This window comes from Bombyx mori, chromosome 5, assembly GCF_030269925.1.
Source record: "Bombyx mori chromosome 5, ASM3026992v2".
Classification (NCBI taxonomy): domain Eukaryota; kingdom Metazoa; phylum Arthropoda; class Insecta; order Lepidoptera; family Bombycidae; genus Bombyx; species Bombyx mori.
Genome location: NC_085111.1, coordinates 964,910 through 977,400, shown reverse-complemented (window position 1 = coordinate 977,400; position 12,491 = coordinate 964,910). Strand labels below are relative to the sequence as shown.

At 37.1% G+C, this 12,491-nt stretch overlaps 1 protein-coding gene and 1 non-coding gene across 5 annotated transcripts in view; one reads left to right on the top strand and one right to left on the bottom strand.

Annotated features, from left to right (window-relative positions):
- LOC101747074 (uncharacterized) overlaps nucleotides 1–12,491 on the bottom strand; it is a 118,323-nt gene that overhangs the window by 6,906 nt on the left and 98,926 nt on the right. For all 4 annotated transcript variants that reach the window (XM_038010874.2, XM_038010875.2, XM_038010877.2 and 1 more), the window contains exons 15-17: nucleotides 1,061–1,209; nucleotides 453–567; nucleotides 189–311 (exon numbers count right to left, since the gene is read on the bottom strand). In XM_038010874.2, the coding sequence (XP_037866802.1) occupies nucleotides 189–311; nucleotides 453–567; nucleotides 1,061–1,209 (387 nt within the window). The remainder of the gene's footprint in view (nucleotides 1–188; nucleotides 312–452; nucleotides 568–1,060; nucleotides 1,210–12,491) is intronic.
- On the top strand, nucleotides 2,329–2,401 carry TRNAA-AGC (transfer RNA alanine (anticodon AGC)). Its single transcript has one exon. It is a non-coding gene; the product is annotated as a tRNA-Ala (tRNA).

Below are 12,491 nucleotides of genomic sequence, written 5' to 3'. Positions count from 1 at the left end.
ATAAAGAGGTTGTTCGCAAAAAATCTTCGCAAAGTAAAGGTATATTTTACATCGACTCTTATGGACAATTCAGGGGGATAACAAAGATTTTGTTTTATAGTGCAAAGGAAAAAAATATCTTATAATAGTAGAACAGACGAGGGTTTACAATCTGTCAGAAGATAACCCCGGCGTCGAACTGTACTCACGGGAGTGGTACTCTTGCTCCTGGCGCTGATTTCCGAGGAAGCATTGCTGTGTCTCTGGCGCGAGTCCCGGGACCTCTCCGCGGCAGGAGAATCCCGACAGGAACCGTCCGGCTCGTCGCGTGCCTGGAAATTTTAATAACAAATACACTCTGTTTTTCTACGTCCATTTTCAAACCATGTATTTTGTCAAATATAAGATTTTATTTAGTAGTGGATATGTGTAGATGTGGACCATGGTGGTCGACATCGACATGACGAACTTACTTTAGAGTGTGGGGTGGTGGTGGGCATGCTGGCGGCTCCACTGCTCACCAGCCGGAGCTGTTGTCTGATATTCGCCTTCTCCCTCGCACGCTTACGTTGGAACTCTTCTTCTACCCTGGAATCCGAAATACGGCAATGAAGCCGAGACTCTTAACTAGTTCAAATATTATACAATCATAATCCATTCTAATTTTGATTTGGTGGGGTGTACTGCGGAGTTCTAATTAAGTTATATCACTCTTCCCCCTATTTCTGTTGCGAAGCATTTATGTGTCGCGGTTTGAAGGGTAGGAAAACTATTATTCTAATAGAATTGATAAAACAATATCATATTATCAAATATTAAACAAGCAGCTTTCCACCTGAAGAATCTTTCGCCTTTCACTTTGTAACACGTAGGCGAACACCTACGCTGCCCAATGGAATTAAAAGCTATATCTTTCTAGGATTCGCCTTACCACATTTCGTTAAAATCTGTTTAGTACCTTGGGCGTGAAAGCGTAACAGACACGCGTTGTTCCCATGGCGTTTTTGGTGAAGATATGTTTTCACGTCTTCATTTTATCTCCCTAGTTGGTAAAAATCACAAGGCTATCCCCAAATCCTACCTCCGCATGGCCTCCAGTTCGGTTCTTCTCTGTTGCTCCTTGAGGTCAGCTTCTTTGGACAACTTCTCGGCAAGCTTCTTTCGCTCCAGCTGTCGCACTGTAGATTGGAAGGTGAACCTCTTCGCTCGACCTTGTTGATTTGATGATTTCTATGAGACAAATAAAAACAACATTTTCATTGGAAAAGTTCTTCATAAATTATTCATCTAAATTTAAATTTGAATGCCAAGGTTTCGAGGTTGAAGCTGTAAATTCGCCCAAATTGGAGTGTTTATTATACGTCTGGTGGCAATCTGCAATGGTGACGGACGCCCAAGAATCTAAAACTGGTGAAGAAAATGAGTTCCTTTACGGAGACCTTAAATGTACAAACGGTAGATAAATAAAATTTCCAAACATATTTTACTTGATACGTGTTATCTCGGAAGTTGAATACTTTAAGATATTCCTGTCACAATCGTTTCTGCATCGCACCACGCGCCACTGGAGCGCTTTCGTCCATACTTCTTAGAGCCATTGCATTCAATTGTGTTTCCAAATGACTTTTTTGCCTGTCTATGAAATGAACCCGCGTCTATGCTGTTCCCGCCATAACATATCCATCTACAAATGACGCTTGAAAATAGTCCTAAAAGATAGGGCTCCGGTAACCATTGAACACTAAGTAAGCTATGAGCTTGTTCACCCAAATAAGGAAACAAAAAAAAGTTGGCTACAACTCGTATATATATCAGTATAGGTTTGTAAGAGTTTAATACACGATGAAAAATATTTCATAATCGCATATGTATAAAAAGTAATTCCTATAAAACAAATCAAAGCGGATGATGGATTTTCTGTTTGATTGAAAACATTTAAATAAGCTGACAGGATGTTTGCCACGTCTTAAAAACGAAATAAAATAAAGTTCCTTTAAAAATAGATATAACTTATATACCTATTTTCAAAAAGTTTTCACGTGTTATTATTATTCATAAGCTAATAAGTATAATACGGTAAAGAAGTATTTTATAGCTACAATTATCGTTTTGAAAACTCGCTCAGCTGTTGGCATCTTTTAGATTAAGTAGACAAACAACATTATTGATTCTATCAGAATATATTATTATGGCGTCTTGTGTTTTGTAAAGAACCACGAAATATTTTATACACTCATTCCGTTTCAAAAGTGAAGTAATTAAACTTTACAATAACCTTTGATAATTTAACTGAAAATAATATTGTATAATAAGACTTTATATTAGTAATTTTTGCAAGCTTTTTCCGTTGGGGGCGTAGCTCAGATGGTAGAGCGCTCGCTTAGCATGCGAGAGGTACCGGGATCGATACCCGGCGCCTCCAATATGAGAATAGCACGTATTTTGTTATTCGAAACGATTTTATTTTTGCAATGATTTTCTTTATAAATCACATTTCGATTCAATTCAATTTGGACTTTATAATATTTTTATACTATTATTCTTTTACGAAACTACCAACCTCGGGAATTGATGCCCAAAGATTGATTTAATTTTGGGCTGTGAGCTCTTCCACCCATCTAAGCAATAAAAAAAATACAGTGGCTCGTATTGGATGAGTTGTAGGCTATTGATGACGATTATATTTACTGAAAGAGGTATGAAGTTAAAAATAGACTCATTATTTGGATCACAGCTTCGCCTCCAAATAAGATTAAAATACTCAAATATACTTTTTTGATTCCAAAAAATCCACTCAACAATCCTCTTTCCCCCGATGTTATACAGTGACCTCACATATGACTGGTCGGAGGTGGCTTACACACAGATAATTCCTATCTTCTTTGTCAATTCATTTGACCCTTAAAGCGTTTTGAAAATAACACAATTAAACTGGTTTTCTTTGTATGAAATACCGGCACAGTAGGCTTCACGATAATGTGAAAGAAGTAAAATTTGTACTTACAATATGATAATGACATTTTAAATATTTCGGCTTATTCAGTACGATGGTCATTAAGGTCTCTGCCGTGCTTATAATGATCAAGTACATCGGGAGAGTACAATATTTAGTTGAATTAAATATGTACTCTTGAGTATGTTTATAGACAATTAATAATATTTTTCAAAAACACGTAGGTATGTTTTTAAATGTTTGTTCAAATACCTTAAGCATTTAACTGTATACAATCTTGATTGCTTTTTAATTTGTATTTATATTGCTTGCTTGTATATTTATTATCCTCCTCAGTGTTTCCCTAACATCTACTATATTGTGCACTTATTATGATGTGTTTTTTAATTGCATAGCACGAGCTCACGGACCACTTGATGTTAAGTCCTTACCGAAACCCAAAAGGCATCGAGACGATGCCGCTAACCACTCCAATACTCGTAGTAGCTTTAAAAAATTGTATATTTGTGGGTTTGATTTTTATAACACAATGAAACCCCATGCGTGGAAGTCATTAATAAAAATGTGTGCCCAAAAAAATCCCATGTCATGCGTTAAGTGCTTATTTTATTAGATAAAATGGTACCTGTCTGTGGGATTCAAGCGATGCGCTTATACGCCGGTATACGATACGAATGCACTTGGCTTTTTGTCCTTTAAGCTCCCACGACTACTTCGAAAGGTTTAAAGGATTGCTACACACTAGCCGGTGGAAAAAACAAAATAATAAACGAGCTAAAAGAACATTCACGTTAGAAAACGTAGAAAGTTAAAGCCAATGAATATATTCTCGTTTTGTTAAAAACCACGCAGTAAATATTAGGCACATATTATTTAGAGCGTGCGAACAAGATGCCGTGATAAAATTACCCAAAAATATTACGCCAATCTATTTAGAACCTTAGCTGCTTGTAATTTAATAGAAAAATTGAATACGATGCCAGCAATGCCGTGAATAGTCTTAATGTATCTAATAATAAGGTTTAATTTACTAAAACAATGAAATATTTTCGTGCGTAATTGTATATCTGTTTGCACATCAAAACCGACCTTAGTTAGGTAATATTAATTGCAGTTTTATTGTAATTAGATTTGATGCAATAGAAACTAATTCACTGTGCGTTTGCAATCTATTTGCATAATGAATGAACTTTTTCCTGTTTTCTATGAACATTTTTTAGCTGACGTAGTAAAATTTTTTATCTTTTGTTAGAGTTATTTCCTGTGTAATCTTAATAAGCTACATTGTAATATCTCTGAAATAAATTCGACGCCTTCTTCCCTTAAAACAATTACGAACTATGTATTATGAACGAACTTTACGGTAAGCCGCGACTCACTTTTCAAGTATTCTTTGTGCAACCAAATTTTAATACCTTTTTTATACCTTAGTGGACAGATGAGCATACGGCCCAACTGATGATGAATGGTCAGCGTCGCTCACGGACGTCGGCAATGTCAGGGACAATGCTTTTATATCGTTTAAGTTCAGTAACGATTCCAAGGTATTATTATATTAGGAAGCATTTAAAATTTTGTGAGCAATGTATTTACGTTATAAATAGCCTGAATGGGAATTGAGTGTCTTTGGTTTGGTAATGCGAGCTCATAGTCTACTGGTAACGTGCTTAACACACTTAGTCTTTCATGTCAATGTGAATATATGCGGTGTTAACAATCAAGAGTCCTCATGAGTACACTACACGATACGGTCATGCTTGAAGAAAACTTTGACGATACTTATGTTATTGTTCTCGAATCTGCAAGTTCTCATGGAAAGCTATAAAAATACAATTTTCTTTTTAAGCCTTTTATTGTATCCCTTAGCAGCATTTCAAGAAAACGTATACATGTTATATTAAAGCTTCGATTTTTGAAGGTCTATTTAATTCAGACATAACACAAATAGATCTATCTACACATCATTACGTTTCTCTCCGAGTATTATCCTCAAAAAACTTTACTAAGCCCATCATAAAAGTAAGTTATCCCTTCAATAAAACAGAAACATTTTGTCACGTGCATCAAGATTGTGTGGCCTCACTAGATATGACCTCGAAGATAATGTTCGTATGACAACTACACAGCGGCATGGAACATAGAACTTTATCATAAATAGCGGACAGAAATATGCGTAAGATTCAGCATTTTTGAGTCGTTTTGGTGAAGAATTTGGTGCGTTCAAATCAAAACGCGTACCCTAATACTCCGCCAAGAAAGGCTTAGAGTGAATGAAGCTACGCGACCTCCCGATATTAGTTTTTCTCGACGTCATTTTGATCTTCAGATTGGTACCGTTTGCTAAAGATATTTCGGATGTGTTTAGGTATGTACTTATTCTTGTCTTGATACGCCGACGACACCACTCTTCTCGCGGCTAATGAAAGCGAGATGGCTGCTCTCATGAGCAAGCTTGAAAAAATTAGCCTCGAACTTGGTCTTGCCATTAACCGATCCAAAACAAAAGTGATGGTAATAGACCGCATGAACAAACTGGAGCACACGGGGTCACTGCATCTTGAAAAAACAGAAAGATTCATATACCTGGGCTCCATGATTGCGAATGCTGGATCGTGCGAGCCTGAGATTCGAAGACGTATCGGGATAACAAAAACTGCCATGTCTCAGCTTGATAGCATCTGGTCCGATAGAAACATCTCCATAAAAACCAAGCGTAACAAGTCTTGTGTTTTCTATTTGCTTATATGGGGCGGAGACATGGACTCTGAAGAAGGCTGATCGAAGTCGGATCGACGCGTTTGAGATGTGGTGCTGGAGGAAAATGCTGCGGATTCCCTGGATGGCGCATCGGACAAACGCATCAATCCTGGAAGAACTAGGCGTCTCCTTAAGACTCTCCACCATTTGCCTACGTAGGATCTTAGAGTTTTTCGGTCACGTTGCGAGAAATAAGGGTGACAATCTCGAAAGACTTCTCATCACCGGCAAAGTGGAAGGAAAGAGGCCTAGGGGGCGTAGTCCCATGCGCTGGTCCGATCAGATTAAGACGACTTTGGAATCCAGCATCAATGTCGCTATCCACTGCGCGGAGGACAGAAGTGAATGGAAGAACAAAGTCCTGACAAAAGTGCTCAGTAAAGGTCACGACCCTCAGAACTGAGGAATACGACGCACGGAGGAGGAGGATAGTACTAGATTGACAGATTGTATTTTCTGGTTTACTGTGATGAACACTGGTTTACTTGTGGTAGAACATCTTGTGAGCAAGCACGGGTAGGTAGGTACCACCACCTGCTTATTTCTGCTGTGAAGAGTGACGCAACCGTTGTACTTTAAGACTGAGACTTAGAACTCTTGTCTCAAGATGAGTGGCGGTATTAACGTTGTTGATGTCTATGAGCTCCGGTAACCAGTTAACAACAACCAGTCATTTGATATACAGTCCTCATTTATCACTCATTCATTCACTCAATTACTGTTCAATATGTAGTATAATTTAAGTGTGCAGTTGAATTTGTATAATTCGACATTAATATTGAACAACACAAAAATACCTTGTAGTAACGATCATAGTAACATATCGTGAAATTATGCGTAAAATTATTGACGGTACAAAAATATTACCAACCAAAACAGACTTGTCAGTACTAATGAAATATTTACAAGTCAAGCCGTTTAAGGTTCATTGAAAGGTCTATGTATATTGGTAAGAGAAACAATAGAACCTCCAGTTTAAAATGAGCCGTCTGTATTCAGACAAATCGGTGGTGAGAAAATTTTAAACAGACACTGAAAATTTTGTGTCGTTTAAGTCATGATACGGTGCTTATAAAATACACAGATTTGGAAAGAAAAGAGGATTAAGTAGAATAGCTATTTCATGAGCATTTGTTAGCTTAAGAGGTATCAAACGAATCGGTGAGCGTACAAAAATGCTCCGTGGGTCCAGACTATTAAAACATTTGGCTTTGCCGTAGTCGGATAAGAATCAATACAATTTATCAATTTGTAAAATAGCTGTTTGACGCACCGACCGCACTATCAAACTAGGGTAGGATTGTATGGATTTCATCATTGATTTGTAAGTTGGCATAGCACATTTTTATTTTCATGTTTGTCTTGCCATACAGCATGTCACTATTTAAGTTGTGGGGTAATTGACTGGTAGTTAGTTCCACTGTGGCGCATCTATCAAAAACACGACATTTTCTATTTATTTAAACCTAAGAGATAGATCGATAAACTATTTATTTTTATTTTATAATTTCGGATGTATCGAATACTTTTAAGTTTTCTTTTTAAATGGTCACTGACGACCCCACGAATCTATTTTGTTTAAATCTGCACCTCGCGTAATCTAAAGCAAATTGTATTTCGTTTCAAAATCTATGGGAACGTTTTTTTAATTTCGCCCATAATTCGATATCCATACATATTTGACTGCTTACTGGTTTGGTTTTACATAACAAAGTACGATTGTCATAGTATTTGGGTCGTTTGATTGTCCCATAAAAGCGCCATGTCCTTGCAGACCGTCCCGCATTCATGGTTATCATGACCACATAACAATGGCAAACTGAATCATTGGAATGTAGCTGACTAGTTTTTAAAGTGATTAATACTTTTTATTGTTTGTAATAAAAGCCTTTGCCCCCGATATTAATACTGTAACTAGATTATTAACAACCCATAAATGAGTAGCCGTAAATTTTCACATGACAAAGTGATTTCCAGAAACTGAAAAGTTAGTTATGCATAGATGGAACACGGGACCTATGTGCTTAGTGCGAGCGGCAAAGGTAGGCAAACGTTCCAACTCCATTCAAAATTTTTGTTGCCGCTAGGGGCGCTGTTCTAACTCCATACTTGAGTTAACTTTTACGCTATCGAGAACGTCAAAAAAATCGCACTAAGCACTCTGGTGGATGTGATGCACGCATGATGAATCCCGGAACTGACGACATTTGAAGTAAAGTGAGAACCTACCAAGTCGCGAGAAACGATGTTTGTGAACGTGTCGGTAAATATGGATGCTTGTTCAGGTGCCGATGTGTTTGCTCGGCACAGTTACTGAACGTCGTGCTGGTACTAATATCGAATATTGTTTTCGTTTCCACCGATTCAGCAATGGGAAATGTCTTTAAAATTTTAATGTGAACAGTTAAATTTTTTTTCCTCACCACAGACGGATTCTAATCAGTATTTTCCTTAAAGCTGAGAAGCCAATATCTAATAAACTTGGTACGATATGCGAATAATGTTGGTAATTTAATCTTCTTCTTTTTCTCCACCTTAACCCACTAGGTGGGGTCGGCACAGCTAATTTTTCTCTTCCATTCTCTTCTATCAGCCGTCATCTCAATACTCACTCCTCTCTCTCTCTCTCATATCGTCATTCACACACTCCATCCATGTCTTCTTTGGTCGATCTCTTCCCCCTCTACCTTGCACTACCATTTCCATACATATCCTTATCACATGCATCTTCTCTCTACGCATGACATGTCCATACCACATACCAGATATGTTGGTAACTTAATCATATTATTAAAATGACGTAAGTGATATGAATTGATATGTAATAAAAAAAGGCGAAATTTATTCAATTACTTTTCACCTCGTGGTCGAATATCAGCTCAAAATTCATTACATCTGAAAATTTTGATTTATTTAATGTATAAAATTGACCTATTTTTTGTGGAAGTAAGAAATGAGATTTTTAATATTTTTATTCATTGATAACACTAAATAATGAAGTCTGAAATGTCCTTTTGTAGCTTATTGGGAACGAGTGTATTCCTTGATAGCTAGCTCTCCTGTTTTTATGACCTCCTAAGAACCTTGGGTACCTCCTAAGAAGTTGTTATGAAGAAGTTGTAACTATACTTGAGACCTTAGAACTTATATCTCAAGGTGGGTGGCGCATTTACGTTGTAGATGTCTATGGGCTCCAGTAACCACTTAACACCAGGTGGGCTGTGAGCTCGTCCACCAATCTAAGCAATAAAAAAAAAATGATACCACACAATTCATTTTTAAATGAATTGCTAAGTAATGAGCAGTGAGTCTCCTATAAACTTGTAAGTCATAATTTTTTTTTTATATCCTCAATATGGTTCCGAGTTTTCACTACATTAGATAAAGCCTTCGACATCATTTTTTCGCATTTTTCCTTCACTATTTTGGTCGCACGTATAGTTAGAATACTATTTGAACGACCAGATCTTTTCTGTCACCAATCGAAGATGGAGACGTTTTATTAAGCACAAAAACTTGACTACAAAGGGAATGGAAAATTTATAAATAGTATTTGCTTTCATACTTTCTTTGTGTAATGCTACTCAATTCGATACTCTTTAGCAGCATACTCCATTTTATTATCACAAGAATCTTTAACAAACATTGACGCGAAAATGATAAAACATATTGAATATAATTATATGCTGTTGCAAATGTGGTGTTATTTTTTTATTGTAATAGTAGGTATTGATGCTCAGACTGTGTATTCCTATTGTTTCCCTCTTACCATTAGACCAGTAAATTTAATGAGTTAATCCCCAAAATAAAATTTACGAATGTAAAATACGTAAATAAAATATGTTTAGGTACGTAATGTAAAACAATACGATTTCGTCCGAAAGGTATTCTTGCATAAAGTAAATACAAGTTAATGTTTCTAAAGTCAATGGATAGTTTGCGAACGTAAAAAAAAAAACAACAAACAAAAAACTTATTTATTCAAATCGAATAACGTACCAAAACGAATCTGTTATCCGAGCTAGATACAACCTAACAAGGTATACTCGTAGGTATAAATAATTCATGCGATAAACTTTGTTTTAAATTTATTTATATGCAAAATAAACGATTGCTTCTTAACTAGGAAGTGACCTTTTATTGGGACGAACAAAAAAACATATTTGTAGAGTTTTTAAATTTTTTAGTAGGTATCCTTAATCTTAATTACTAATATTTCATGGTAACGGGTTATTGCATTTTTACTATCGCATCAACCTTTGTATCTTAATCTGGGAGTGATTGTTGTAATAAAAAAGGAATACCTAGATATTACAACGTCACCGCTATCACGGTGCGAAAGATTAAAGCGAATTATTACAACTTTTAACAATAATTACAATCTTTACATAATTAATTCCGATTCAATTGTAAAAATTTTATTGTCAGTTATATTTTGCGTTGTGTATTTAATAATATACGCAGCCACGAGTAGAAAATATCTAATTAAATCGAAGATCATTTATTTTAACTGTCATCTAACGAAATCATTGAATGTCGTAGTAAACTCTAGCACCGGTTATCGAAGCAGCCACACTTATGAGACGAACCGGCAACGAACTCAACAGGCTATTCTTTTTTCGTTTTCATTAGATAATTAAGAAAAAAATAAACAGTTAAGTTTTATAATTGTTGCAATCAACGCAACGTTAGAACCGAAACAAATGTGTGTAATTGTATGTCGGTTATCGCGATACGTTTTCGTTGGAACTTAGGCGCGGGACAACTGTTTTTATAACGGCATAACACGTCTAGCTTCTCTGTTCGGATGGCGCAGTCCGCCATAATTTTTTTTTTATTATTGAAGTATTACTGGCGGCCTTTTCAGTTTTCAGAAACTGGGCGAGCAAAGCTCAGCCAGGAGGGGTGGGCTTTCCTAACAACTGTCCGAGCGCCTCCGAAGAAGACCTAACAACTCAAGAGTAGCTGCTTCGCGAATGAATCTACTACCGAATCGGAATAGCGACCCGCTGAGAAGATCCGGCGAGAAACTTAGCAGGCTGATGAATGGGTTAGGTTGCACGTCGAACTCTTTGCCGAGTTCGACGAGTACGGTTACCGGGATCCCTAAGCCTGCTCTCAGTGTTAGAGCTGAAGGTATCTAACGCAAGAGTTATTGGATCTGATGGATCCGTAAGGACGTGTCTAGGGCGACGACGGTGACTTGCTCCTGCGTGATCAGGATTCGGGGAGTCCGCCATCATGAAGATCACCTAAGTCTATTGACGGCTCAGTTGGATTTGTACAACAGTTTAAAAGGTATAATCTTAAACGGGATAAATACTTCGAAGCAGAATTAAGCAGACCGGTGGTAACCTCTCCTTTCGGGTTTGCGCCACGTACGGTCACGCGTACTTAACGAAGTAGCTAAATTGGAGGTTCGCACCCCTTACCTTCAGCTGAGCAGAATACATTTTTTTTATTGAAACGCATTACTGCTTCACGGCAGAAATAGGCAGGGCGATGGTACCTACCCGTGCGGACTCACAAGAGGTCCTACCACCAATAAAGAGAGTACATTGAAATCCTGTGACAGATCTCTGTCCGCTACGTACTCAATCCCCTCCAAAACTCTCTTATAGTCGAAACGTGTAAAAAACACTGAACCATAATATAATTTAAGTTGAAAAAGAATACAAAACTAAAATATTTTAATAAACATTAACATAAACAGATCTGGCTAAGAATTTAGATGTCGCGTCAACGAGATTCTAGTCACGCGTACCTAAGCCCTTCGAACGTGTTTATTAACAAATGTTTTGAAGTTGTAAATTTAAGATTTCTGTGACTTGCTAACGGAATTATTTTGGTTTAAAAAAATGGATTCTTATGTTCTTCGTCAAAATATACAGCGAGTATGTAAAACGAACATAAATAATTAATAGGCGGTGGTAGATCCGAAGACACCTTAACGTGAGCGCCGTCACTTTTGGAACATGAGTAATTCATATGAGGATTACATAGAGGGTCTCCTACTCTTCAAGTCAGGGCGCAAGACTGTTTCGCCGCAGACATGGGCGGAATAGTGCTACATACCCGTGTGGCTCTACACTGTAATTAGGGGATGGGACGCTAGGGCTGCTCAGGGATGTCGGGTGAGTTACCGCGGCCCGATATTCGGCTTTGACTGTTTTGCGGCATGGGTAGGTTTCTTCCACACCAACCCCCCTCCTTTCTCATTCGGGCTTGGGACCAAAACGGCGGACAACGCGGATTAGTAAATCGGTAACGTTAAAACAGAAAAATGGGCCAAAGGAGTGACAGACTAGTGTCCAAGATATAAAAAGCGAAATAGAGGAGACAACAATGAATAGATGGAAAGATGACACCAAAAAAGTGGCAGGAACGACTTGGATGAGAAAAACGCAGGATAGAACACTATGGAGAATTCTGGAAGAGGTCTATGCTACAGCAAAACGATTAAGAAACCGGTGTCGAATAATAAAACTAGATAATAAGTGTATACTTACATATTTAAAATTTTAAATACCTAAATATATCGCGCTAATGACCTAGTTATTAAAATAAATAAAAATGTAACTTAAATTAGATTGTTAATAAAGACTATCTTAATCTTAATCTTAACATTAATGTCGGTAACGTTTACAACTCGTAAGTGAGTCGGTGGCAATCTGTGCATTTGGACAAAAAAATGTTATTGATATGTCAATACAGATTGATTTGAATATAATCGTCTCCTTCAAAGAATACGGTTCAAAACCTGCATTAAATAAAGGTTAATAGTTAACCTGTTATTTATCTA